Source organism: Gekko japonicus, unplaced genomic scaffold, assembly GCF_001447785.1.
Source record: "Gekko japonicus isolate JY-2015 unplaced genomic scaffold, Gekko_japonicus_V1.1 scaffold2102, whole genome shotgun sequence".
Classification (NCBI taxonomy): domain Eukaryota; kingdom Metazoa; phylum Chordata; class Lepidosauria; order Squamata; family Gekkonidae; genus Gekko; species Gekko japonicus.
In genome coordinates, this window is record NW_015165309.1 from 113,973 (window position 1) to 141,841 (window position 27,869).

Consider the following 27,869-nt stretch of genomic DNA (forward strand, 5'->3'; position numbering starts at 1 on the left):
AATACTTTGTGAACTTAAGTCTGTTAAAGAAAGGGGAAAGGATCTGGAAATAGTCAGTCAAGGCATGGCTTGAGCCAGTGGAGATTTTTAAGATGTTTGCTTTCAATACTTAAGTTTTTTATTGAGTATATCTATCAGTCCACAAACACACATTAATTATCCATCTTATTGATATTCTCATTTCCCCTTTTTAACAATCATAAAAGCTCTTTTTGTAGAAAAAGCCCAGCAGGGACTCATTAGCATAATAGGCCACACCCCTGCCAGCACAGCTCATTACCACATTAGGACGCAGCCCCATGTTACCAGAAGTGTGGTTATCCAGCCACACCCACCTTTTGCTTCTTATTCTGTTTACCTTGTTTGTTGTCAAAACCCAGGGCTTTTTTTGTAGCAGGAACTCCTTTGCATGTTAGGCCACACACCCCTAATGTAGCCAATCCTAATGAATTTCTGCTGTTGGGCGTGGCCTATTATGCTAATGAGTTCCTGCTGGGCGTGGCCAATTTGGGAGCCAACCGGAACTCCATTCCTGTGCGTTCCTGCCCCAAAATAGCCCTGATAATAACCAAACAAAATTTAAAAAAAAATTCACCTGAGGTTACTATTCCAACAGCCTGAGATTTCTACTCTCATTTAATCCCTCTTCTTTTCATATGCCCCTATCTTACCTGTTTATGATTCCCGTCCAACTTCCCCATAACTTTTAGTTAATCCTAATACAACTCATAATCTACAGTTCATTTCTACCTCAATTACTACTATTTTTCTCCATCTTCTTCTGTACCTGAAAAGAAAAGTTGAAAGGGTTTTGCTTCAAGAAGGTTGTATCAAAAAGAAACCCAGCGAGCAGAATTAAAAGACTCATGAAGCAAAATGCAGGGTGCCAACCCACACACCCTTTGCCCTGCAATTCTAATACTAGTTGAGTCAAGCATTGAATATCAAGCCAGTCTCTATGTAGGCACTTTGGTGTGCCAAACCTCAGGAGACAAGGCTTAAGCAGGTGATAACAATTATGACCTTTGGAAAAAAAATATTGAAAAAAAAATCAGCCAGAAGATTTACTCTTTGTGCAGATAAAATTACAAAGCCAACATGTCAAGTATCCTGTCTGCATTAAGGGCTTTCAAACTCTGCCAGAATGTATTAATAAACACAGAAATAAAATGTTCATGATCTCCTTTGTACTTCAGACTTTAGTGATGTGATCATTTTTGATCAGCCGTTGACTTTCCTCAGCACTTATTACTTACTGGATCTTACTATGGAAAACATCTTCACCGTAAGATTACAAACTGTCCATGTTAAAATGACTGCGTAAAAACTAACCTTAAGGAAAACAAACAGTCATGATAACAGGGAATAGTCATCTTTGACCAGACTCCAAGAAACAACAAAAATGTTTAAAAGGGAGCTGGATGTAGGACAGTGCTAAATCCAGGAGTTCCATAAGACACTAAAAGCAATGTTAAAGAAAGACAGAAAGGTCAAACATTTCAGAGCTTGAGGAATCTATACCACAAGGTATAGATAGGGACTCGGGGGAAGGGATGCTCTGTATTTTTGGTGCTTGGGGGAGGGGGGTCACAGTGGGAGGGTTTCTAGTGTCCTGGCCCCACTGCTGGAACTCCTGATGGCACCTGGTATCTTTGGCCACTGTGTGACACAGAGTGTTGGACTGGATGGGCCACTGGCCTGATCCAACATTGGCTTATCTTATGTTCTCCTATGTTCTTATGTTCTTAATTTGGAGAAAAGAACGCACGTCTAATCAATTGTGTGGCTCAAGAGCCATGTCTGTAATTTGTGAGGCATGTGACAACAGTCAAATGCGTGACCTAAGGATACCCCCAAAATCCTTGGCAGGAGCAGACAAATCAGTGTGGAAAGGCTTCCCTGAAGGTAGAAAAGTTTGAAAACCAAGGGGTTATGCTTTAGGTAAATAGCTCTCAGGAAGGGATTAATCAATTCCTTACTGTTGCCCTATCATTATTAATAGCGGTACAGAACAGGCCGTATCAGCAGTTGTAGCTTGTCATGTCACACAATGAAGAGGACTTAAAGCTGGAGCTGCCAAGAGTTTGCACTTCTAAACACTAAAGGTGCAGAAGCACTCTTTAAAAGCAAACAAACAAAATATAAACACACAGCTTTTCCAAGATAGAGCAGACCAAGGAAAGAAGGGTGCTTGTTCCCACGCACATGAAAGCTCATACTTTGAATAAACCTTTGTTGTCTTAAAGGTGCCATTGGACTCTAAATTTGTCTTTCCCACTGTAAGCAGCTGGCTTGCATCTAAGGGTCTACCCTCATTTTGCTTCTTAAACGTGTACCGATTAATCAAGCTTTTGTTCAACATGGTCTGCTCCCCCATCACAATTCTTGGGAAGGTCTACAGATCTGATGGCTCTGTGGCTGTATTTTCCCATTTTCTCTCCCCCATATCCTTTCTTCAACCCCAATTTTTCATTACAATTGCTGGGGGGGGGATATCGCTTCATACATCTGCTTAATAAAGAGGAATAGTAAAATCATTTGCATCCATTGAAGTAGCTTCTGAAAAGGGTTGATGCATAAAGACGTCCTACTGCAAGGCATCTTTATTTTATTTCAGATTATTGCAAACTGCCTTGGAGATCAGTTTACCAAAAGGCAGGGCATAACATTTTACAGTAAATAGAATACAGGAGCAAGTGCAGGGGGACGTAACATGCATTTCATTTCAATCAGTGGGAATACAACATACTCCAGAAAGAGGCTTTATTTATTATGTGTGATTAAGTTAATAGCAGAGATTGCCAAACATTTATTTGTGATTTCACAAAGTTCCACTTTATTACTGGTTACAAGCTTCTGCAGTCACACGCAGAGTAATTTATTCTCCCAGTGCCATGTGTTACTATTCTTTAGAAACCTACTTTTGGCATTCTCTTAAGCAACAAGCGTTAGCTTCCATACTCTAGGATTATCTTTATCTTTCTGTTTGGATGGGGAAGTAAAGTGGCAGCAACCAAGGCATTTCATCAAACAGTTTCTATATGAGGACCATGAGTTGCTTTTTTCCTTTGTTCCATCACCCACATCAATTGTTTTGGCCAAGCAAATGTGTGCAAAGAACTCCCACAATCACCAGCTCATTCATAATTTTGCCATCCACTCTTATAAGCAATAGTATGCAGAGTGATATAAGATCCATTCTGCAAAGTGTTGGATGTCCATTAATACTGACATTTCAGAATACACATTAAGGTACAAAACATACAAACCACAGCACGTATGGCTATGAAGCTGAATATCAGAAGAAGAGAAGAAGAGTTGGATTTATACACGCCCTTCACTCTGAGTTTCAGAGCGCCTTACAAACTCCTTCCCTTCCTCTTCCCACAACAGACACCCTGTGAGATAGGTGGGGCTGAGAGAGCTCTAAGAAACCTGCTCTGGAGGGAACAGCTCTGAAAGAACTGTGACTGACGCAAGGTCACCCAGCTGGCTGCATGTGGAGGAGTGAGGAATCAAACCTGGTTCTCCAGATTTGAGTCCGCAGCTCTTAACCACTACACCAAACCGTATTAGACATGGTTAAGGGAATATTAGATATAGCATGCCTTGTCAGCCCATCCAAATGTATTAGCTAGATACTCAGAGTCGATTCAAAACCCATATACTAGAAGGAGGGATGCTGGAGATACATTAGATTATTTCTTCAGGGCATATCAGGATTCTCTATCAAGTTCTCTCTCCTGTTCTCTCTCAACACCCAGTGTGCATGGGAGAGTCTCTTTCCCCTTGCTTCAAGAGCCCTGGTAGACACTGTCTCTTGCCAGAGAATAACGCTTCCACATAGAAGCTGCCCCTCCTACCATGATTAAAAGACAAGAGGTATTAGACCTTCATAGCACCAAGAAACAGAAGACTAAAAATTCTATCTTATAATTTCACTTTATTCCCTCTTTTTACAATACAGTTGTTATGGCTTCAAATTAAGGGTTGAGAAAATATTATTCTGTAGAATTTGTCCTGAAAAACTGAATTTTGGCAAGTATGCTGCAACTTACGATCATCTCTCAAATCAGACAACATTTAGACTTTTAAAAACACACTACTTGACCAAAGCAACTTACTGAATGCATAGTTCTAAGAAAACTTAAAACTTTATTCAAGGTTACTGAGCAAACATCTTCCTTCACAACCTCAATTAAATTCTAAATCAAAAAGTGTGTGATCTACTAAAAAATGATAAGCCAACACTATGAAACTAATTAAATACCACTTTCCATACATTATAAATAGTAGACAATGTAAAGTACCTTCTTCCAAGATATCAAGGTTCTCATTATGTCTGTGCCTATATTCATTACGGTAATCATATTCAAAACTTTCTTCTTCATTTACTGATTCATTCAGTGACATAGCTGAAATCATCCATGGGCACTTGTCCTGTAGACTAATGTACTGAAAAAAGAGAAGGCTACATCACGGAGGTTACAGCTGTAGATCAATCCAAGTAATGTTTCCATAGAGCAGAGAGCAACCTTGTCATCTAACATATTTCAGCTAGAATGACTGGGTGGTTATTTGCATGCTGTGATCACTACAACACAGCTAGGGGGAAAACAGAGAAAGATGGGGGAGGGTGAAGTGCCATCTGTCTAATCATTACTAGAAGTAATCTATTTGCTGCTTATCATACTAGATTAGATTTCCAGTTACATTTTTTAAAAAAGTGATGTTTCATATAGCAAAACCAGTTCCCCCCTTTTAGGGAAAAGAACATCTATTTAAACCTGAGATAGTTCCTCCCCATGCTACAAATGAATGGTAGTTTCCTACAAGTTTCATAGCAACTGCACCAGGAAGTACACATTGATACAAAGAGTGCTACACCTTGCTGAAGTTAGGCAGGGTGGAGAAGTTACCTTCGAAACCTATTGCCTAAGTGTCAGAGCTACAGATTTCTAAAGACAGAAAACGGGAACCGAGTATCTGATATGCTGTATGACTTCAGCATTACTCACAAACAGAAAATACCGATTTCTTTTAAAAAGTAAATTATCCCTATATTGTTAGCAACCTTCCTGAGGAAGAAGTTTTAGTATATTGTTTTGTACTACATTTTAGATGTACATCAATACACCCTTCTGTATCGTTTTTCCCGAATGAGTGTTCCACAGTGTAATTGGGAAACTGAGAGGTTTGAAACTTGGCTTCGGGACAGCAAAGTTTGAAGGACAAAACATACAAACTGCTAAAGACACAGGCTGCAATCTTAAACCCACTTTCTAGGAAGTAGGATCCACTGCTCCTCCTTGTGCAGTAAGTGACAAATTCTCAGTATAAATGACAGAAGGTCACTTTCAGGGCCAGCTCCAAATACATGGACCCTAAACAGAAACATACTTATGGGGTCCTTCACATATTACGAGATATGCATTTTCCCCCCAGTACAGGTATACATCTTTCTTTTGGAAACGGCAATGGATGAAGCAGTCCTCAATATGTCACAAAGAAGTGGCACCTACCCTAAACACGGGTTTACAGTGGGGGGGAGGGGGAAGAGGTACTATACAATCCCATAAGTCAAAACACACTTCCAATCTATTACACAGAGTTAAGATAAAGGCTATATTATGTCTGCACTGGTCACTTGTGAGGTACCATGGAGATCTCATGCAGAACAGTGAAGGCTGATTCACATTTACAGATTTCATCTCGACATATCTCACCATGGAATGTGCACATCTTTCCATTGACAAACATTGGTATTTATGGTGATCTCGTGGTACGAAAACATCTGTGGAGTGTCTGAAGTGCGAATGTATGCAGCATCAAGGGATGACTTGAAGCAAAATGTAGCTATGCCAGGGCTCCCAAGTACTTACCTTAATTCGGCGGGGGATGTATAGTTCTTCGCGGGACCATTCCCATGGGGAAAACACAGGCGCTGCACTATTCCGTCGCCCAGACGTGACGTAGGCATGTAGCAGGGTGACGCTCTAGCAATGGGGCTGGAAACTCGATGGTACCATTAAGTTCCCGGTCCCATTACCAGAGCGTCACCCAGCGATGTGCCTATGTCACATCTGGGAGACAGAATAGTGCAGCGCCTGTGTTCCAAGCAAGAATCTTCCGGCGGGGAAGCATGTGTCCCCCGCCGGATTGTAGGTAGGTACTTGGGAACCCTAAGCTATAGGCACAAGCTACAAAATATTAAAATAAACTTCTGCTTTGTCTCTGAAACTTGCTAAGCAAACTGAAGAAGGAAAAAGGGACTTGCCACATAAACTCCTTTGTGGGTGCAGTCAAAGAGGCAAGGGCTACATGGTTGAAAAAGCGGTACAGGAACAAAGATGGGCAGATTAAAATTCATGTAACAAAAAAACACCAACAAAATTATTCAGGTTTCCCCCTCATCGTGTTACATCATCAGGAAATATACATCTTCAAATCATGCAAAACTCAAGATACTGTTCATGTGAAATGCTTACAACTGTTATTATGTAGGCAACTATAAAATACATATTTCTTCTCAAAACAGCTTTACTAAGACAAGCTGATATTTTACTAGTGGTCAGAAAAGCACATGCAGTATCACTCTGAGCTGTTAATTTACTGAAACCTAATTTGTGGTTATTATACTTAATTGTGTTAACTCCCTATCATGTCTTATTTCATGGACCGCTTCTAATTGTCAAGTAAGCAATGCTTACTCAAATCATCTAGAAGATAATTTACAATTGCTCAAGGTGAACGAGAGAACCAAATCTGCAGAATCAAGGCTGTATTTGGCATGACTACGGGTAGAAATAATTACAAGCCTGGTATAAAAAAACCCCTACTTTAAGCAAGCCCAAGGGTTTGTGCATGCCCAAAGGAATTTTTGACACCCCCCTTCCCAGTTTTAAATAACTACCAGAAATTATTGCAATCTACTTCTGGAATTACCCTGAGGTTCAAAAGCGGTTTGACATGACACAGCACACTGGCTGGACTACTATTTAAAAAGTGCCAGCCCAAAGTTCCCTCGGGTATGTGGATCCTTTGGATCCTTGAATAAAACAAAGTTGCACTTACTTGCATCTATTGTCCATCAAGTATCTCTGTGCAGGCACACTTGAGGACTGCGCATGAGCAGGCCTGCCATTGGATAGGTCTTTACAGACCTTTAAAGACCAGGGAGCACTGTGCACCAGAACCAGAAGTTTGTTCCCGGCCACGGACCATGTCCTCCTGTTCAGCCGCACCCCACCCTCAGTTACCTCTAGTGCTGCCGAAGCCAAATAATGCAGCAGGGCAGGAGGGAGGGTATGTGTGCATGCACAGAAGATACTCGATGAACAATAGTTACAGGTAAGTGCAATTTTGTTTCATCATCGATCTTCTGTGCAGTCCCATGGGGATTCTAGCAAGCTACTCACCAGGCGACAGGGCATGCTCTCTTCACTTGAACAGTGAATGAAGAACTGCCTTACTCACTTGAGCCTCATGTCTCTCCTGCAGATCTAAAGCACAGTGATGTACAAATGTGTCTGCCGATAACCAGGTGGCAGCTCTGCAGATCTCCATGAAAGGCACTCCATCCAGGAAAGCTGCTGAAGAAGCCACTGCCCTAGTGGAATGAGTGCGAATGTTCGGGCACGGTAATCTAGCCCGATCTTAACACTCCCTAATGGCCCTGACAATCCATCGGGACAGGGTCTGAGATGGACACTCTCCTACCTTAGGGCCACAAAAGCAAACAAACAGGGCTCTATCCCTGAAGATCTCTTCAGGTAAAATAATAACGCCCTTCTAGTATCTAAAGAATGCAATGAGTGCTCATTCTCAGAGCTCAGTGAAGGAAAAAACACAGGCAAAACAGTATCTTGGGATAAATGGAACCTGGAAACCACCTTAGGAAGAAACCTAAAACTAGGGCGAAAGACTACCCTCTCAGGAAAAAAAATTCAAAAATGGAGGATCTACCTGAAGAGCTGCTAACTCACTCACCCTCCTGGCTGAGGTAACAGCCCCTAAGAAACACACCTTCATAGAAAACTATGCCAAAGAACATGGAGAAAGGGGTTCAAAAGGTTTGAGCATTAACTGTGCTAACAGAACAGATAGCAATCATTGGGACACTACATGATCCTGGGGCAGGCAAAGATTACCTAGCCCCTTAAGAAACCTCTTGGACAAATGATGGGAGAAAAGTGATCCTCCCTCAATTCCCTTATGATAGCAAGAGACAGCAGCCAGGTGAACCTTCAAAGAGGAAAACATCAGGCCCTTAGTTTTTAGGTGTAATAAATAATCAAATATGGCCTGCAATGGGGCACCACCCAGCAACACGTCCTTCTCGCTACACCAGAGGGAAAATTGCCTCCACTTATAGATACAGGGTTTCCTAGACTTAGCTTACGTGATTTCAGGAGAACATCGTTAACCTCCTTGCAAAAATTAGGTCTCTGTCTAAAGCCTCCAAGCCATCAGGCTGAGGCGGTTCAGATTGTGATGAGACACCTGATTGATACTGATTCAATCTGGTTGACTTGGCAGGGGAAGGAACTGGCCCCGGGAGATCTCCAAAAGGGTGCTACCAGAATCATGTTTGATCTCTCCCTCCTGGCTTTCTCTATCACCCTGATAAGGAGTGGGAACAGAGGGAATGTGTAAAAAAGGGCTTGCTGCTAAAGCAGATGAAATGCATCTCTTAGGAAACCAATGCCTACTCGTGCTCAGGAACAAAACTTTACAGCCTTGTTTTCTCTTGTTGCAAAAAGACCGATGTCGGGAACTCCCTAGAGGGTAAAAATCACTTTCAGGTAAGTAGCCTTTATGGACTATTCATGGGAGAGTGGGCAGACCCTGCTCAATTTGTTGGCTTCCATGTTTAAACTCCCAGGGATGCAGATGAGTTGAATGGAAGCACTGAGCTTCAGTGCCATGTCCCATGCTAGGGTAGCTTCCTGAAATAGACCTCTGGACTCTGGACCCCCTTGCTTGTTTAAATAAAACATTGTAACCACTGCTCCCTCTTAGCTGTGGAGTCTTGTGAGCAAAAATTCTCCTTTGTGAGCTACTGGCCTTAAAGCTGTGAGCGAGCAATTTGGCTACTGCATAAATTAGTTTGCTCTGGAGCCACCCTTCCCGAGCTAAGGCAAACATGTGTGAGCTGGAGGCTACAAAACTATGAGCTAGTTCACACTAACTCAGCTTAGAGGGAACACTGATTGTAACTCTACTGTCCGTATGGACAAGAATGGATCAGTTCCGAAGGATAAAAAACAACTGAAAAACAACTAAGGTTTTTCATGTCTCACAGGGGTTGACAACGATCCTAATCAAAATAATTATTTTTGGGATGGCTGCCTCTCTGGAAGAGGGTAGTTGCTGGTTTGATCCAGGTTGGTTGGTTGGAACCCTTACGCCTATGGTCAATGTTCCCTCTAAGCTGTGGAGTCTTGTGAGCAAAAATTCTACTTTGTGATCTACTGGCATTAAAATTGTGAGCAAGCGATTTGGCTACTACATATATTAGTTTGCTCTGGAGCCATCTTTCCTGAGCTCTGCAGCTTCTCATCTTCTAATCAAGTACCCCGAGCTGCCAATCCTTCACAGTGGGTGCCCCAACCCAAGAGCAAAGTATCGGTAGTAAGGATGACTTTGTGTTCAGAAACTCCAAAGGAAATTCCCCAGGATAAAATCTGTAGAACACCACCACAATAAAGAATGTATGACAGCTCTGGGCTGTACAGGTAGGGCGGGATATAAATCCCAAAAATAAATAAATAAATAAATAAAATAAAAAATGTATGCCATAAGGCATGAGCCCCAGATCTATAACAAGACAGAAACCAAAGCTGGAGGGATCACATCTATAACCTAGCCAAAGGCAGGACTGCTGCAGCAGAAGCCATATATCCCAAAAGGCACAGGATTTTCTGAACTGATTGGAACTGGTGAGATCTGAACTGTCTCACCAAGACTAAGATGGCCTGTACTCTCTCTGAAGGTAGAAAGTCTTTTCCCACTAGGGAATCCAGCATGATTCCAATAAATTGTACCCTTTGGGATGGGACTAATCGTGATTTACAAGGAGTTCTAATTTTTGACAGGACTCCAGGACAAGGGTAGAATGACTCAATAATTGGTCCTTGAAATCCACCAATCATCTAGGTAAGGGAATATATGGCCACCCCACATACAAAGGTAGCCAATAACCAGGGCTGAACACTTTGAGAATACCCTGGGTGCTGTGGCTAAACCAAAGTATAGGACAGTGTACTGAAAAACTCGCTCCTCGTATGAAAAACGTAAGAACTTGCAAAGTTGAGGGTGGACTGATATATGAAAATAGGCATCCTTCAAATCAATAACGATGAACCAACAATTAAATTTTAATAATTGTAAAACTGAAGGGATGGACACCGTACAGAAATTAGAAACATGAAGGAAAACGTTCAGTTTTCTGCAGTCTATAATGGGTCTCCTCTGTCTATCTTTACTACTAGGGACATACAGGAAAAGAAACCCCCAGATGCCTGAGACTCTGTAAACTCTCAACGGTGCCCTTATCAATTAGGGAGGCTAAAGCCTGAACAAGACCCGAATTTGCTTGGTTCAATCAACTTAGAGGTAAAGAGAAAGGGGGAATAGACTTACATTGTAATCTGCAACCAAATTTAACTATGGACAAAACCCATTCATTGGAGGTAATAGCTTCCCAGGCTGTAAAAAACTGACCGAGCCTGTCCCCGAACTTAACAAGGGTTGACAACGATCCTAATCAAAATAATTATTTTTGGGATGGCTGCCTCTCTGGAAGAGGGTAGTTGCTGGTTTGATCCAGGTTGGTTGGAACCCTTACGCCTATGGTACCCCTGTTCTGGGGTAAACGGATTAGGGGTAAGATACTGAGATCCCGAGGAGGAGCCAGAAAAGCAGTAGTCCCTTTGCTATGGATGCCAGGGCTGTCTCACAAAGGACTTCTGTTCAAATTGGGAAGCAGACGATTGTGCCACTCCTAGGGACTTTTTCTTATCAGGTGTGTGTGTGTCCATCTTGGCAGAAAAGAGAGTGGAACCTTTGAAAGGGAAGTCCTCAACTTTAAACCTGGTCTCTATAGCCAACAACATTGATCTCTTTGGGATGCCGAGGAGAGTCTGGTTATTTGGCTGGTGTGCCTAAAGCACCAGCAGATACCCTGCCTGGCCTGTTAGATGCTGTATCCAGCTGGACGTTGGAACACCCCAGCTATTCATCTTGGAGGATATCAATGTCCATGTTGATGATGCGACGTTTTCTCAGGCCAAGGACCAAGTGTTGCCCATGAAGGCTCCGGGACTCTCCCAATTTGTATCTCCCACAGTAGAAATGTGCATTGAGAAGACAAAGTAAATATGACGTTGGATCAGAGTAAGTAATTTCAGACAGTGCAAATTACTTGTGCAGACCCAACAGATTTTGCACCAGATGCAAGTATAGTAACATGACTAATATTTGCAATGTGTGCAATAGCTATGTTTTGATCTGATCCTAGGAGATGGTGCTATTGTGTTTGGTTTTGCATGTCAAAGCAACAATGACATTGAACACCTGACTCCAACACAGGTACTTTATCCAGGGCTAAGCTCTTAAAAAGCTGTAACTGTTTCATAGAAACCAAAGAGGAAGGAAGACAAATATAAACCTTCCCAAACAAGGTTTCATTATGTAGCCCAGCTCTCTAAGTATTTGGTTTAACTGCCCACATCCGCATATTTATTCCTTAAGAAAATAATGCTATACTTCTCTCTTTCTGACACACCCACTTTTTGCCTGTGCAGAGGATATTATTTGCTTACAGCTTCTTCTAGTGACTGTCCCTCACAGCATGCATCCCATTAAGATATTATCTGAAATAATAAAAAGCATCAGAGTTCTTGCATTTATTTCAAATTGTCCCACCATTTAAAACGGAAGTATAATTCTAAAAACTTAACATTTGCATCTCCCTCATGCAAAAGAAGTTCATTGTAAATCCCTTTTCTTCACAACAGCCCTGTAAAGTAGGTTAGACTGAGAATGCATCCACTCAGAAGTCCAACACTAATAAGCTCAATTTATTTATTACTTGGGGCATTCACGTCTTACTTTTCTACAAAAATGTACTCATGGCACCTTAAAACCATACACACACCTTTCCCTAAAGACATCCTCACTTCTACAGACTATAAGCTCTTGGGGCCTTGAGCATGCAAACTCCTGTCTCACTATGGTTTCCTTAAACTGAAGCTCAGCTACTTTCAACATTATGTCCCCTCCTTAAGCAATTATTGTCCTTATCGGGATATTGGATTGGGGCAGAGGATCAATTTACAAAACAACTGCTTCTGGTGAGCTCCCTGAGTCAGTAGAGACCCCTACCCTTCTGTAGTTAGCATGGTTTTGTGGATTCCATTATTTACAGCTACAAAGTAGGGTCAGTGCACTGGTCAGGATGTTGGACTATGTCTGGGTGATCTTGGGTCTCTCAATGTCAATCTCACCTAGTTTACAGAGTTGTAAGAATGCAGACTAAGGATACCACAAGTGTGGAGAGGCATGTGCGCTTCCCTGAGCTCTTTGAAGGAAGGGCAAGACTGTCATATTATTAAAAGTAGCATGAAAATGGGTTCAAAAGGAATCAAAGCAGCAGATTAAAAATCGGTGTCCTTTACACATAACAAGCACACTCAACGAGGGCTCAAGCAGCATCTGCCACTTTTTATCAAAGCATTCCGTTGTCTGAGGTGTGCAAGGCAGCTACCTGGTTGTCTAGGTAAAGGTAAAGGTTCCCTTGCTCGAAAGCCTACACCTAGCTCTCCCTTCTGAGGCAGGAAAAGAACTGAGCCTAGGGCGATTCCCACTACAGGAAACAGGAAGTAATTGAAATTAGTCCTGCCTCCCTAAGTGATGGATGGGAATCACCCACAAGATGTCCTCCACCTCAGAGGGAGAAGAGTCTTTGCAAATAATATTCCATTTCTTGCACACTTACCAATGTGAAGCAAAAAAAGTGGTGAAGAGGTATAATGTCCTATAGGCCAAGCTTGTTTAAAACAAGATCTTACCAATTCGCCGCCCTGCAACTGACATACATATTGAACTTGCACCCCACTCCAACATTTCACTTACATTTTAAAGTCATAAATAATCAAAAAGTTGGAGGGGACAGGAAGCATGGCCTTACAAACAGAATGGTATGCATTTGAATGTTTGAGTAAGAATTAAATGGTAAGTAGCACAGGTCTCACTGTCATATTCAAATTGTATCAGATATTTTATCATCAATGTTTGTTATAAATAAAAAAACCCTCTCAGAAATTACATAAATTTATTTAAAAGCAGAACAGAGAAAGCAGTCCATTTGTCTGCTAAAAGCTTCTACACTGGGCCAATCCAACCTGGGCTGGATTATGATTAATTATTATGATTAATCAAGTCATGTAGCAGCTCAGAGAGAAAAAGTAGATATAAATTGTATAATTAAAATATAATGTTATTCTCAACTAGGCATTCTCTGTATGTATCTTTAGTATTAAACACATAATCAAGGAGCTTCCCATGGGTTAAAAAGCAGACAGTTTCTGAAATTCAGCAAGTAAGCTATTATTTCAGCTGTGCACTTTATTCCCTCCCCAACCCCCAACCTCCACTTTATCTCTTGACTATGAAATGTGAATTCTGGACAGTCCCCAGATGACCCCCACATCATCTAGCCTCCCTATTATGATGGAACTTCCCAGACTGAACATGGATGACATTGCAACACCTTCCTGACTAGTTTCCATTTTAGTGTTCCCAAGAAATTCTGTGGCCACATTAGCAAATTTGAATTTCCCACAACACTAGTGGTGCAGTTTCCGTCACTCCTCCTCACACCCTCTATCACAAGACCAATGATCACATCCAGGGTTATGAAAAAGACACTGCCAGCCTGGCAGATAACAGAAAGTTCGAGAGGAGGTGATGGCCAAGGGAATAGGCTCCCAAAATATAAATCTTTTGACAATTTCAGATGGAATACACGCTCTAATCATTTGCTGCAACAAAGACATGAAACTCAGTGGCCTGCCCTATTTGATGCTGTGCCTGTTGTTGCATTTTGCACTATTAATACACAGCCAGTACTATGGAGGTTTCACATTGCAAGCTCAAACCATCATTTTTTTTAAAAAATGAATGTATTTAAGCACAAGCAAGCACTATTTGTACAATACGCACAGTAATTTCCTTCTGGTGAAAAGTACATATGTCCCGATGCCACTCCCACTGGCCACAAGCCCTACAGCAGTCTCCTGATGCATGCTTCAAATGTACACTAAGAAATGCTAAAACAGTCCACCTTAGCTGAACAACCATATCCTCCAATCCTGCTTTAGAGGACAGAAGCACTCCTATTAGCAGCTGCAGCAAGTAACAGATACAGTAAAATGAAAGCGTGTAATTACCATCTGTACATTCTTCATAATACCAGTCCAGTTCGTAGTAATCCGCTTCAATGAATTTCTGCATAGTCAGTTATCTCCTTGGGCAACGCAGAAGAGATTGTACAGAAAACGCTACAGAGGTCAAGTAAAACGCAGCCATGCCTCCCTGCTTTTACAGAAAACCACGCTGCAAAGGAAATCAGAGATTGCCGAGAAGACGACAAACATCCTTAGTTAGAAATTGGAGCCCAAACAACAGAAATTGATAGAAAATAATAAGGAACACCCCCCCCCCAACTTCAAAAGGAGAGAAGCTGCTGAAGCAGCGGTATCAGTGGCTGTCTGAATAAAGAAGGTCTGCACGGGAGCTGAGGGTGGGATTTAACAAAACCACCCTATCAAAAGGCTCAGGCTCTGACGTTGGGGACACACACCACCACTTGGTGGTTCCTAACTCATTCCTTTCCCATTCTGGTCCCTCGCATCTCTTTCTGTCTAATACGTTACCATGGAGACTGGCTGGTTCCGAAGGAGATGCAGTGATGGAGGGAATGCATTCTGCCGTTTCTGACTACACTCGCTAGTGCGCGTCTCATGGAAAAGAGTCTAACAGAAGAAAATGCTTCCTATTGCTACAACAGAAATATTGCCCTTAAGCACTGGATGCACAGCAGCATCCATTTTTGATTTCTTGTATTTGCACGTATCCAGAATGTAGATTGAAATATAATATTGTTACACAGAGGTTCGAAAAAATTCCCAGACCCAGAAATGTTGAACCAAGCTACTGCCTCATCTTGTCATGTGCTGCAACCATCAAAATTATTACATTTATAATCCAATAGCACTATATATTTATCATACAGCAGCTCGTGTTGCCATGCCCTCTGTCTGAACTCTGATCCATTTTTCCTTTCCTGTGGACTGGTGACCTTTTTCGGAAAAAAGGATCAGAGCTCTGTAACAGAACACAGAAAGGATTATAAGCAAGCTACAGCCATTTTGAATACCTAAAGATACTTGGCTGTTTCTGTACATTCGTTAACTATCCTTCATCTTCACGTTGCCTCATCTTATTTCACATTCCTGACAATGTACCCTTTCCATGGCTTGAAGTTAAAATTACTAACGCATACATGTGAGGCTGCAGTTTAAGGGGGATTTAGACAAAACTGTGAGTGTGATTTAGACAAAGCTGTGATCTATTTCAGAATAATTTAAAACTCTGGTAGCAGATCAGTAAGCACATTTTGCTGGACTAGACATCAAATTCTGCACCATCAGTTTATTTATGATTCCTAACTGAGGACTATATTTGACTTTTTCTCTAAAAACCACATGAATATAGAAGTCTGGAGAATTATTACTGCTTTGTTAGACAGGGGCTCAGAAAACACAAGCAGTGCATTGCTGAATAAGCAGATTGTAAATGAAAATTAGATGGATGTGTCTAAGGAGGCCTTTGCCCAAGTACAAAGGTCTAAAGTGACAGCATTCAAATGAACTCCTGCCCTTAACTACACATCTCTGGAGAGCAATGGCTGGAGGAGGTCGACACAGAGAGAATTATACAAATACAGAAGGGAGTAGAATAACAGGCCCATAAAAAGTACATCAATAACAATTTACCATAACTCCAGTTTATTGGATTTAATCGTTTTGGACTTTTGCTCTGAAGGTGGCTGCTTTATATCAACTTAATAAATGTTGTATGTTTAGTCTTTGTAAACCTTCCAGTCAAATTCAGTACACTCAAACTGTGTAAAATGTACCCATTAATTTCTAAAGAACAAAGCCAGCAACAAGCCTGCATTTGAAGTCATTTGTGATCATTATGCTATGTTGTCAGGAAGGCAATGGAAAAACGACCATCGGCATAAAATCCAACAAGTTTGAGGTCTCATCTTTTCTCCTCATACGTGTGTGTTGTAAAGTGCCTTGGTCTCAAGCCAAATTATGACAACTTCATAGGGTTTTCAAGGCAAGAGACAAACAGGTAGTTTGCCATTGCTTGCCTCTGTGTAGCAATCTTATTTTCTTTGGTGGTCTCCCATCCAAATACTAAACAGGGCCAACCCTGCTTAGATTCTGAGATCTGGTGAGGTCAGGCTAGCCTGGGCCATCCAGGTCAGGGCAAGAATGGCCCAGCCTAGCCTGATCTCATCTTTTCATGGCATTTGCCAATGCAAGATAGGATATATCAGTGGTGGCGAGCCTATGGCACGGGTGCTGACCTTCCATAGAAAAACGACCATCGGCATAAAATCCAACAAGTTTGAGGTCTCATCTTTTCTTCTCATACGTGTGTGTTGTAAAGTGCCTTGGTCTCAAGCCAAATTATGACAACTTCATAGGGTTTTCAAGGCAAGAGACAAACAGGTAGTTTGCCATTGCTTGCCTCTGTGTAGCAATCTTATTTTCTTTGGTGGTCTCCCATCCAAATACTAAACAGGGCCAACCCTGCTTAGATTCTGAGATCTGGTGAGGTCAGGCTAGCCTGGGCCATCCAGGTCAGGGCAAGAATGGCCCAGCCTAGCCTGATCTCATCTTTTCATGGCATTTGCCAATGCAAGATAGGATATATTAACCCTGACCCATGGATTAATAGTCAACATGAGAATTTATGGGGTTTATGCACAACTCAGCACCTCACTCTATGACTTGGTATAGTTGCCCTGCTAATTGTAGGTGTGTGTAGGCCAGCTATGGTTGCTTGAAGGCCAGAAATAGTTTGTGGAAAGGCAGCTTCAAAAGACAGCCAGTTCACACAGACACTACCGAAACCCTTCTTCCACATGACTGTGCTCTATGTGGTTAAGGTATAACGTTTGTTAAGGGCCTGCGCAAGTCAGTTCCATCAGGAGGACTTTCATTATGACAGCACCATTTTATGCCTAGTGAAAAGACCTCCATACAACTGGGGGAGTACACTCACATTTGTATGGAGAACTGCTACACGGAAACATTTCTGGCAGCTTTCCTGTGGGATAACTAACAAGTTACGAAGTTACCAGTGAAGGAGAATTGGTTCCAGAGAATGTCAGGGACTGACATGACCCTGAGAGCTTGACATGACCAAACACAAAAGCTGGCTCTTCTATTACGTTGGCTTTTGAAAACGTTCTGGACTCTCATGCCTCACTCACCTAGTACAGATCAGTCTACAAGACATGTAAATCCCACCCTACACCCATGCTTATCTGTATTCCAGCAGCACAGAAATCGCAGCACAAAAGGCTAGCAAAATTATAACAGAGGCAGGAAATAGTGGGGGTTTGGGCCTAAATGTCACCCCCAACACACAGGGTTTACCTGTGGAGATATTGATGTGCCACCAAACAAAGCATGAAAGGAGAAAGAGACAAGGGTTGTACTTGGTCAGATACAATGGGCACAAAGCAAGCCCTGGAAGTGCGGGCAGCTTAGGAACTGACTGGTGGCTGTCTGTGTTTGGAAAGTAATGGTGGGCATAAACCATTTCCATAGCTTTTCCCACACTGCTGGCCCCAGAAACACCAGCAGAACCTCAAAGTTTGTTTCAGTTCGGACAAAAAGCTGAACCTACATGCTGAGTAAAATGTCTGGTGTGCCCTGTTGGGCACATGGGTTGCGATTTGCCCTCCTCAGCTAAGTTATACCTTTAAAAATAAACACAAAAAAGCGGCTGCCAAGCCACACAGTATTCCTTTTTTGTTTCTATTTGTTTTAAAAGAACATCAAAATAAACCACTTTGGAAGCTATGCTTCCTCCCCATTAACCTTTGTCCAGGTTACTCTTTTTCAACTCACCCCTCCTCGTCATACGACTGCAAAATTGACATCATTGGTACATGAGGAAGACACTGACGGCAGGGCAGAATCACAGTGGCTGAGCACGTGTTCAGTTCAGTTTATTATTATTACAGCCATCGACCAGTACAATTCAATCAATCAGTTTGCAATAGAATGAAAAAGAATTCCCAACAATAGCCCACCTCGTAAGAACCAGAAAAAGCTTGTAATAACATGGAAGTTTAAAAATTATAATAAAAATTATAAAAAGGAGAAATAGAACTACCTTGTGAACCTTTTAACCCATTTAAAATGTCACTTTTTAAAAAGAAAAAAAATTAATTAAAAGATAGAGGTATGGCCTATTTGCCTCGCTTTTTGTGTTCCTTATAAACCTGGACACGGAACCTAGCCACCTGATGATTCCTATCCTATTCCTATCCGATAGCAGGTATTCCAATTTAATTTTGTTTGATATACCAGGGAACCTTTCTAACAGCGGTCTGATAATATCCTTTCGGCAATAATTTAGTGAACTACAGATGTCTACTTGCCCCTCTGAATCTAGGACTCTCTGCTTAATAAGCAATTTTGCCTGATCTTTGCCAAATTTTAGGAGGACTGGGGGGAGGAAACGACACCCAGCTTTTCAATGGACAATTGGACCTCTTGTAGCCAACTGCTGTGAAATTGGTCATGCAGGATGAGAGGGAACAGCCCCTGTGGATTTATATTGCCTGATATCCATCTATATATAGAAAGAATACCAATTCTGGCTTCTACCCAGATAATTCCTGTTTCCAAGCAAACCCAGGAGTTTGAGAGAAGGTGCGTCAGTAGCCAAGTGTTCAAAACATTCAAAACCAAATCCAGACGTCTTTTAAAAAAATCTGTGTAAAGCTGATCCTAAAAGAAGAAGAAGAAGAAGAAGAAAGCAATCCGTTCCTTAGAAACCAGATTTACTATTTCTACCACTTATGTTTTGGATTTCCAGCCAGAGGGAAAGAAAGAGAGCTTGGTTTTCCATGCCCGGAGTTCCACACATATGTATGCAGCATGCTGAATGCCCCTCTTCACATGCTCCAGCCAGATACCAGCTCAAAACTAAACTCCACCTTGATCCCCAAAACAGAATGAAATACTCTACAGAAGTCCGCAGAGCAGCCTTCTCTCTCTCTCTCTCTCTCTTTGCATTATACTATTAGAAGACTTTAGCCATTCATCGTATCCGTAGGCCTGAGTGTAATACTTCCCCAGTTTAGATTTTTTCCCAAGGAGGGGGTGACATTCAGACTGCTGGGTGCAAAGGCTACATGCTTCATGGACTAGAACAAGTTACTAAGTGAAGGCAAGCTTTTGTTTTTGTTAACAACAAAGCAATGGAAGAAGTTGGCTGTGCCCTGAAGAGGGAGGGAGACTGTAGAGAAGCTTTTGAAGGCTACTAACCTAAAGAGAGTTTTTGCTTTCGTGGGAGGATTGAAGAATTAAAACAGTGCTTAAATGCCAAGTGACAATATCAAAGGGGCATTTTTATTCATCCTGCGTGAAGACTGGGCATTGTCTTCCATTTAAAGTAAATTCAATACACTGCCCTTTCCAGTCATACGGGCAGTTTACTAAAATATCTGCTCATATATTATGGAGCCTTAGATTTAAACTGAAGCTTTCGGGTTGCATGAATGCAACTATAAATACACAGAAGCGTTTACTACATTAAAGAAATTAAACGACTTGGCAAATCTATTCTAGCTTCAACATTGGCTACCAGAACACTCTCGGAAGCTCTTTGCTGCAGACTATTTGGAAAGCAACCATGGAGCTTCGAAAGGCTGGAGGGTGGGAGCAGATCAAAACCTTCCTTTTTTTTTTGAAGGATCCGCTCAGAAATGTAAACTTTTACATCAGTGTATAAACAAATCTTGTCTGTGCTGCAACAAGGGAAAAAAACCACACAGTCTTCAGGCTGGAATAAACAAGAATCACATAAAGCAGCAGCAGCAGCACCAAATGTATGCTACCAAGGAGAGCTACTCTGATGAAAATAGATAATTAAAAACACACCACCACCACACAAAGAGGGGGCAGGTTCTCCCGATGTTAAGGCCTAGCTTCTGATAGGCCACACCACACTTCATACCTCTGCGACAAGCCTCAAAATCACTAGAGACAGTTGTAACTGGTTTGATTTATGGATATATTTTACATTTATACGCTACCATTTTTCTAACACGGATGCGTGATGTACACAGGGCTCCCATAGAGCAAGGTTGCTGCTTCATGTGCCTTCTGGCCACACTCTAGGAACAAATCCTGGAATGTCATGCTCAAGGGAGTCCTTTCAGTACAAACTCTGAGACTGGTTCGATAGGCTGTACTAGTGAATAAATCTGCTTGGGAGGAAGGTAGCTGGAGAAAATATGAGGAACACAGATCTCCAGTGAAAGAAAAGTATGAAAACAGCATTGGAACTGTTCCATAACTACACTGAGGGTTTTGTTTGTCCATCAGCAGAAAGAACTGACAACAGCAGATCTTTCCCACATTCCCCTCCATCTAGAAGCCATTTCTGACCCTGCGAAACCTTATTCCCAAGGTTGTGGGACTGATGAATGAAACAAATCTGACTCTTTCATTAGTACTGCACCACTGAGAGGAGGTGAGAGGCCCCCTTTCTCCTACATACTGGAGGCCTCCTGGCCCCACATGGCTACTAGTCCTCCCGGGTCCTGGATCAGATAGTGCTGCTGGGTTATGGAAGCACCAGAATCACCTACTGTAATGTGGATGATGTCAGCATAGACTCATGATCAACCAGAGACACCATAAACTCAGCAGACCAGGTAAAGTTATAGCCAGTTGGGTGAGCATGGAAATTCCTATGGGCAATGTAAACATTGCCTCTGGACAGTGTAAACATACCAGTCAGTGACAGAGCATTTAACTAAACAGATAGTTAACTCCTTTTGCTCCACCAATAGTTATTTCACAAATAGCACTGGGGGTGTGGAGTACTGGGCTACAGTGAGAGGTGCAGGTGAGACAGTTATGCCTATAGAAGATGCAACCTTTTGTGCAACATTGTAGGTTTGGAACAGATTACTCAAGTGATTATTTGTTTGACAACATCTATTTTGCATGCCCTTATTGGTTCCCACAGAATGACCCTGGCATGCAGTGGGATACATGCACAAGCTCAATAGTTTAGTTGGTCCGAGACAAACTGCTAAGCATGAGAAAGCTGGCAATCTTCTTTGATACAGGTCTTTCAAGAGAAGGTTTAAAGGCATTTCTCCCGTGTAATATTTAACCATGTTTCGACAGAGAGACGACTCCCTTCATGCTGCCATATTCATGTGCCCATAAGGGTAGATAGAGCAATCTTATTGCTGATACTATTTCAGTCAAAATTCATGAACTGATCTGCATAAATGCATTTTTATAAAAATGAACATAAAACTGAAACCACAGTTTTGATGGGGGCACTATGTGATTAAACAACAGAAATGAAAATATTGTGCAATCAAATAAATATTGGGGTTTTAGCCGTCACTGAATTAATGACTAACCAAACCTACATGACAGTAGTTAACTAATATAGCTTAAGAACAGCAAACATGCCTGATATATGAACATGATAAATGTATTAAGAAATCAGGATCCTATTAATGCTATCACATTAAGGAATGGCCCTTATGAACATTTTGGCAACGGAGCAAGCTGTTTTGTTGTGGGAGATCTTTTTTTTCTGGAAGTTTTTAATAAGAGAACTCCTGAACATACATTTGGTGTAGTTTAAGCCCCCAAAATTTGTGGCTGCAAAATGGCTCGATTATTTCTCCATCATATAATTCTATCCAAATCTCCCGAACACTACTTACACAGATGCAGATGGGGCTACCAGGTGACAGATCTAAATGTTACAAGGACCATATGGCTTCTACCAAGAACTGCACTCTACCCCCATCAATAATGTACCCATATTCTGAGGTCACTACACTATGCCAATTCCCCACACCTGCCCCCTATCATTGGCTATGTTGGATGAGAATGGAGAAGATGCAATATGTCACATCGTCACCACATAGGCTAAATTGTACTAGATGTTTTGAAGGAGGAAACTCAACACAGGGATAAGAACATAAGAGAAGCCAATGATCAGGCCAATGGCCCATCCAGTCCCACACTCTGTCACACAGCGGCCAAAAATACCAGGTGCCATCAAGATGTCCACCAATGGGGTCAGGACACTAGAAGCCCTCCCACTGTTGCCCCCTCAGCACCAAGAATACAGAGCATCACTTGCCCCAGACCGAGAGTTCCTATCTATATCTTGTGGCTAATAGCCACTGATGGACCTCTGCTGCTCCATATATTTATCCAATTCCCTCTTGAAGCCATCCATGCTTGTAGCCGCCACCACCTCCTGTGACAGTGAATTCCATGATGATGCTCTTGGTGCAGCCCTACTTGCAAGCTTTAGTTCTGCCTTAAGTCTTTTTAAACCACAAACCAAGTGACAACAATGGCCTAAATTGCTTCCAGATATCATGAAGTACAAACTATGCGATACCCTTGCTTGCAGCCAAGCTCTAACTGCTTCTTCAAACAGACACTCCTGCAAGATTTACATCAAGCATTCTTAAAACATAACACCACGCAGGGAAAGGGATTATCCAAATGAGCAAGGCAAGACTGATCTCCGTGACTCATTTTCTACTGGGCAGACATGTTAGGAAGGCAACAGTTCTGGCGTCATCTGGAGGTCCCAGATAAACCATTGATGATCTAAAGGCTCTCCTGGAAAAGGATTTTCTTTTTCGTGGGCTAGGAAGGGGTGGAGAAGGCCTGATCTTACAGAAAGCACCCCAATATGAACTACTCACAAGGAACAATTGACCACTCAGTAGAGATATGATAGAGGAAGTACCCACTGCAACAAGTTACTTGTCAATCATGTCTCCGTATCTACTCAAGCAGCACTGTCACAAGATCCAACATCATGAGCCATACCACCAAAGGCTCAGTCACCTGCATGCCATCTAAAAACCCCTGGGGGAAAGGTATTTCAATTTCCTGGACATTCAAGTTTGAAAATTACTATGCTTCAGGAATAAAGTATAGTGGGGAGCCTCCAGACTTAGGTTTACCAGATGCCTACTAAAGGCTGACAAGCTCCTGGTAATTCTTTCTGATGCTCACCAACACTCATTTGATTGGTGGGTAAAAGCAGGCCAGCAAAATGAGGGAGTGGCAATCCTAGTCCATAGAGTTTTGGGGCAAGTGCTAGAGTGTCACCCCAGTGTGATACTGACAGTTCCAGTTCATGTCCAAAGTGACATCACTGTGCAATGACAAAGACTACTGCCCCCCACTCCATAGTAAGTACCTCCCTGCCAGCCCCCATCTTCCACTGGTTGCTGGGCCATGCCTAACAACCCCACCCAGGGTGGATCCGACCCATCAAAATTCAAAGTCAAATACCTTTAATGGCATAGCAGTAAGATACATGGATATACAATAACAAAGTATGGATATTTAGGAACATAATAAACAATATGAATCATTCCTTTACGAGAATAGATCTAACTTTGACTGCTTTGGCAAGAAATTTGGCCACTAAAGCTGTAATATTAGGATTAGCATCCTTTAATAGATACTGAATAGCCTTTTCCCTATAAGAACTAAAATTAGGAGGAAATAAAGATGACAACATTTCTTTGCGTACGGCTGAGTGAAATTGACAGTCAAAAATAATATGATATATTGAATCCACAGATTTTAAAGGACAAGAACATAACCTTTCATGTAGGCATCAAAATTCATATAAAGATTTGATGCTATACGTCTACATAATCTGGAATCACTCCCTCATACCAACAATATTCAGTTTGTCTCCATGTAAGCACACAACCAGTCCTGCTGATTAAAAGTAACACTTTATGTATTTGATGAAGACGGTTCAGGCTCATGAAAGCTTATATCACAATACATTTGTTAGCTGTTAAGGTGCTAAAAGACTCTCTGACTCTATTCAGACATGAGAAAACAAACCTCTGCTTGTAATGGGTACAAATCCAGCTAGAGGTTGGTTATGCATGCTTCCTCATATAATGCATGGAGCATGACTGAACACAGGTAATTTATCAGTCTTAAACTCTAGTTTCTTGTGATGTCCAGACAGAGGTTTGTTTCTGGCATCTGAATGAAGCATTGTTACATGCAACAGCAAACTACATGCACTGATATTTCCAGTTTCACATAATGATTTACCCAATGGAGCTTTTCATAGCTGATTACCATAATTCCATTTACTATGAAAAGCTGATTGAGTGGCAAAAGAAGTTCTGATCTAAAAGAGACATCCCAGATAAGAGACTCTAAACCAGAACTTCCAGATAGATAAGTAAATAAGATACCGTTTGCAAAGAAGAGGTAATTAAAAACCTTCCCCAACCAGTTGAAGAAAGTAAACATAAGACTTCTACCAAAGCCATATAATTAAATTTAAATAGCAGAATGTTACAATTTTACAAGTAAAGCACAATTCAACGTACTATTTCATTATATTTAACCACTAGGGAAACCATTTACTGGTTATTATAACCTTGTTCAGCCATTTATTCTGCCTCTATACAAATTCCACAGGATTTCAAGGGTATTCTAATTTGTTTTTAATTGGTGTTTGACTCCCAAAGCTGTTGATGCTTTTTGTTCATCCTTTATGATGTAACTTCGGTTGCAATCCTCAACATGTGCTGCAGAAATCCCACTGAGGTCAGAAGGAATTCAGGAACGCAGCCTTAGTTGCTCACCCTATCATAAGCCAAAGGCAACTACAAACTTGGGTGGAGACCAACATACGCAAACTATGCTCAAACCGCTTTTAGTTGGGTGGAAAATTTTATCTGCATTGTACAGCAGAAATGCTGGTTTGTCTGTTATGTATATACACTCACAAAATGCATTCACAGAAAGACCAAGCTTAGGTTCATGACTGGTATCCTATAGCGATCAGCTTTCAGACTGACCCATCTCTTATGCTGTATCCCCCCCCCTCCAAGAACAGATGCTATACTGAGATATCTTGGCAGAGGACACAAGATCTATCCTACAGGTATTTGACCACAAACATACATATTTGGACTTACGAAAGTATTTCAGTGTCTCTTCTATCTGCTCAGTTGTTAAGTCAATATTGGCATCAGGAGAAATGAGAGGCGTATGAAGCCAGTCGTCGTGGTCATAACCATAGATTGTATCTGCTCTTAGCTTGTAGTGGGGCAGCTGCTCTTCCAGCAGGCTGATGATTTCAACTTCGGGAAGATCAGTACTATTGCACACATCTAGGAAGAGTGAAGAGACAAAATGGGATTTGTATTTAATGAAAAAACAAACAAAAAACCCAAAACACTTGTGGTTTAATAATAAGCCATGTCAGCCATCCCACTACCAACATTTCGTCCAATGCAAGCAGCAATACATTTGGGGGGGGGGAGAAAATAAAGCATTTGGCATGAAAATTGGGGGAATAAATCTCTGGCAACCTGCACTGGTCATAAGGCTGTTGCATTCATTATTTTGGTCCTTGCTTCTATATACTCAGTAAGCTTGCCCACGAGTGGTGTCACAGGTGGTGATTCTGCCATCCAGAGCTGTGGATCCCTGGAAGAACTGCAGCAAAAGATTTCAAGGGCCACTTTGCCTCTATTTTAATTATTTGTATCCACAGATTTCCATGATGGAGTTTTGTAAAAAGATGGGTAATCGAGTTGGTTAATGAAGCACCTACAAGTATTATCCTTGCATCTTGCCATTAGCTGTAAAACAGAGCACTTTAACAAACATACACTTTATAAAAAAAATAAATTTACTTTTCTAATGCCCATCTTTTGATGGCTGCCTAAGGCATACACAGTGGTCTCATTTCATAACCACAAACAAACTCCACCCCACAAAGCAAATTATGACTGGTATTATTGATCTTGTGTACATAATTAGAAACCTGAACACTAAAGTTAGACTTTTAATAGCAGCCCGAAAACTTGAAATCGATATCATTAAACACCCTAGGATTTACTTCAAGTTTGCAAATCAGAACACCTTCCTAAACTCTATTTAAAAGAACTTTATCCCACCTTCCTCCTGAATCAGCCCTCAAGGCAACCTTACAACAATTTAACTGATTCAAGGGAACGCTGCCCTTGGCCAAAAAAGCCAGTCCAATTGTACTGCCAAAGACAAGGTACAGCTCATCCCATTCAACAGGCCCACCCTTTCTAATAACACCACTGAAAGACAAAGGGATAAAAACCATCCAGCTAAACGACTCAAGTACAGCTTTCTATTCACATGTCCTCAAATGCACTCTAATTCAATTTGACTTTACAGCTGTTCCTGACAATCTGGAGGCTGGACGCCCTCTTAACCAGCTCTGGAAAACTGTTCCATAGCATAGTAAAGGTAAAGGTTCCCCTTGCTCGAAAGCCAGTTGAGTCCAACTCTAGGGTTGCGGTGCTCATCTCCGTTTCAAAGCCGAAGAGCTGTCTGAAGACATTTCCGTGGTCATGTGGCCGGCATGACTAAACACCAAGGCGCACTGAATGCTGTTACCTTCCCACCTAAGTGGTACCTATTTATCTACTTGGAATTTCTTGCTTTTGAACTCCTAGGTTGGCAGGAGCTGGAACTAGAGACGGGAGCTCACTCTGTCATGCGGCAACTCGGGTCTCGAACTGCTGAACTACTGACCTTCCACAGCACCCTCTTAACCAGCTCCGGAAGACTGTTCCATAGCATAGGAGGTAGCATTTGACCACTTAGGTCAGTGCTAGGGTTTCCAACCTTGACTTGGGGCCTGGAGTTCTTCTGGAATTACAAATGGATCTCTAGAGATCAGTCCCCCTGGAGAAAATGGCAGCTTCAGAAGGCAAACTCTGTGGTATACCATAGATTCAAGGCAAAATCCCTCCCCAAATTCATCCCCAGCACAGACTCCACCCCAAATCTCCGGAATTTCCCAGGCCAGAGTAAGCAACCTCAGTTAGTGCAATTCCTCCTGTTGGAATTAATCTCCTTTTTGGAGAGATGTTCCCTTTAAGATCTACGGCCTTTGGCAGTAATGAGAGGTGGTACATAGAATTCCCTTACCTACGAGGCTCCAGAAGCTTTCAGACAACATTTATTACATCAGAACTCATTATTATTGAGCTTTACTGCTGCTGAAATTGTGCCACTTAGGAGGCCAGGTCTCTTACGCCAGCAGCAAAACTCCTGCCCTCCACTGGAGCTGCCTGCACGGCACCGGGGAAATGAGCAAGGAGAAGGGAGAGGGGGCAAATGGCCTGGAAGTTTTCCTGGTGATTTTTATTGCTGTTGTTTACCTGGTTCTGGGAACTTAAGAACATAAGAACATAAGAACATAAGAGACGCCAATGTTGGATCAGGCCAAAGGCCCATCCAGTCCAACACTCTGTGTCACACAGTGGCCAGAAATACCAGTGCCATCAGGAGGTCCAGCAGTGGGGCCAGGACATTAGAAGCCCTCCCACTGTTGACCCCCCCAAGCACCAAGAAGACAGAGCATCACTTGCCCCAGAGCCCCTAGCTATACCTTGTGGCTAATAGCCACTGATGGACCTCTGCTCCATATGCTTATCTAATTCCCTT

The 27,869-nt window shown here is 41.9% G+C and overlaps 1 protein-coding gene across 6 annotated transcripts in view; it reads right to left on the reverse strand.

The window, feature by feature from the left end:
- The window catches only part of TRAK1 (trafficking protein, kinesin binding 1), a 97,325-nt gene that overhangs the window by 53,151 nt on the left and 16,305 nt on the right, over positions 1–27,869 (reverse strand). For 3 of the 6 annotated variants that reach the window (XM_015410466.1, XM_015410465.1, XM_015410467.1), the window contains exon 2: positions 25,352–25,546. Coding sequence is in view for 3 of the 6 variants with exons in the window: in XM_015410464.1 (XP_015265950.1) it covers positions 4,311–4,425 (115 nt within the window). In the remaining 3 variants the exon portion in view is untranslated. Of the gene's footprint in view, positions 1–4,310; positions 4,503–25,351; positions 25,547–27,869 lie in introns of those variants that run through there. The other 3 variants (XM_015410464.1, XM_015410463.1, XM_015410469.1) reach the window with 1 other exon arrangement.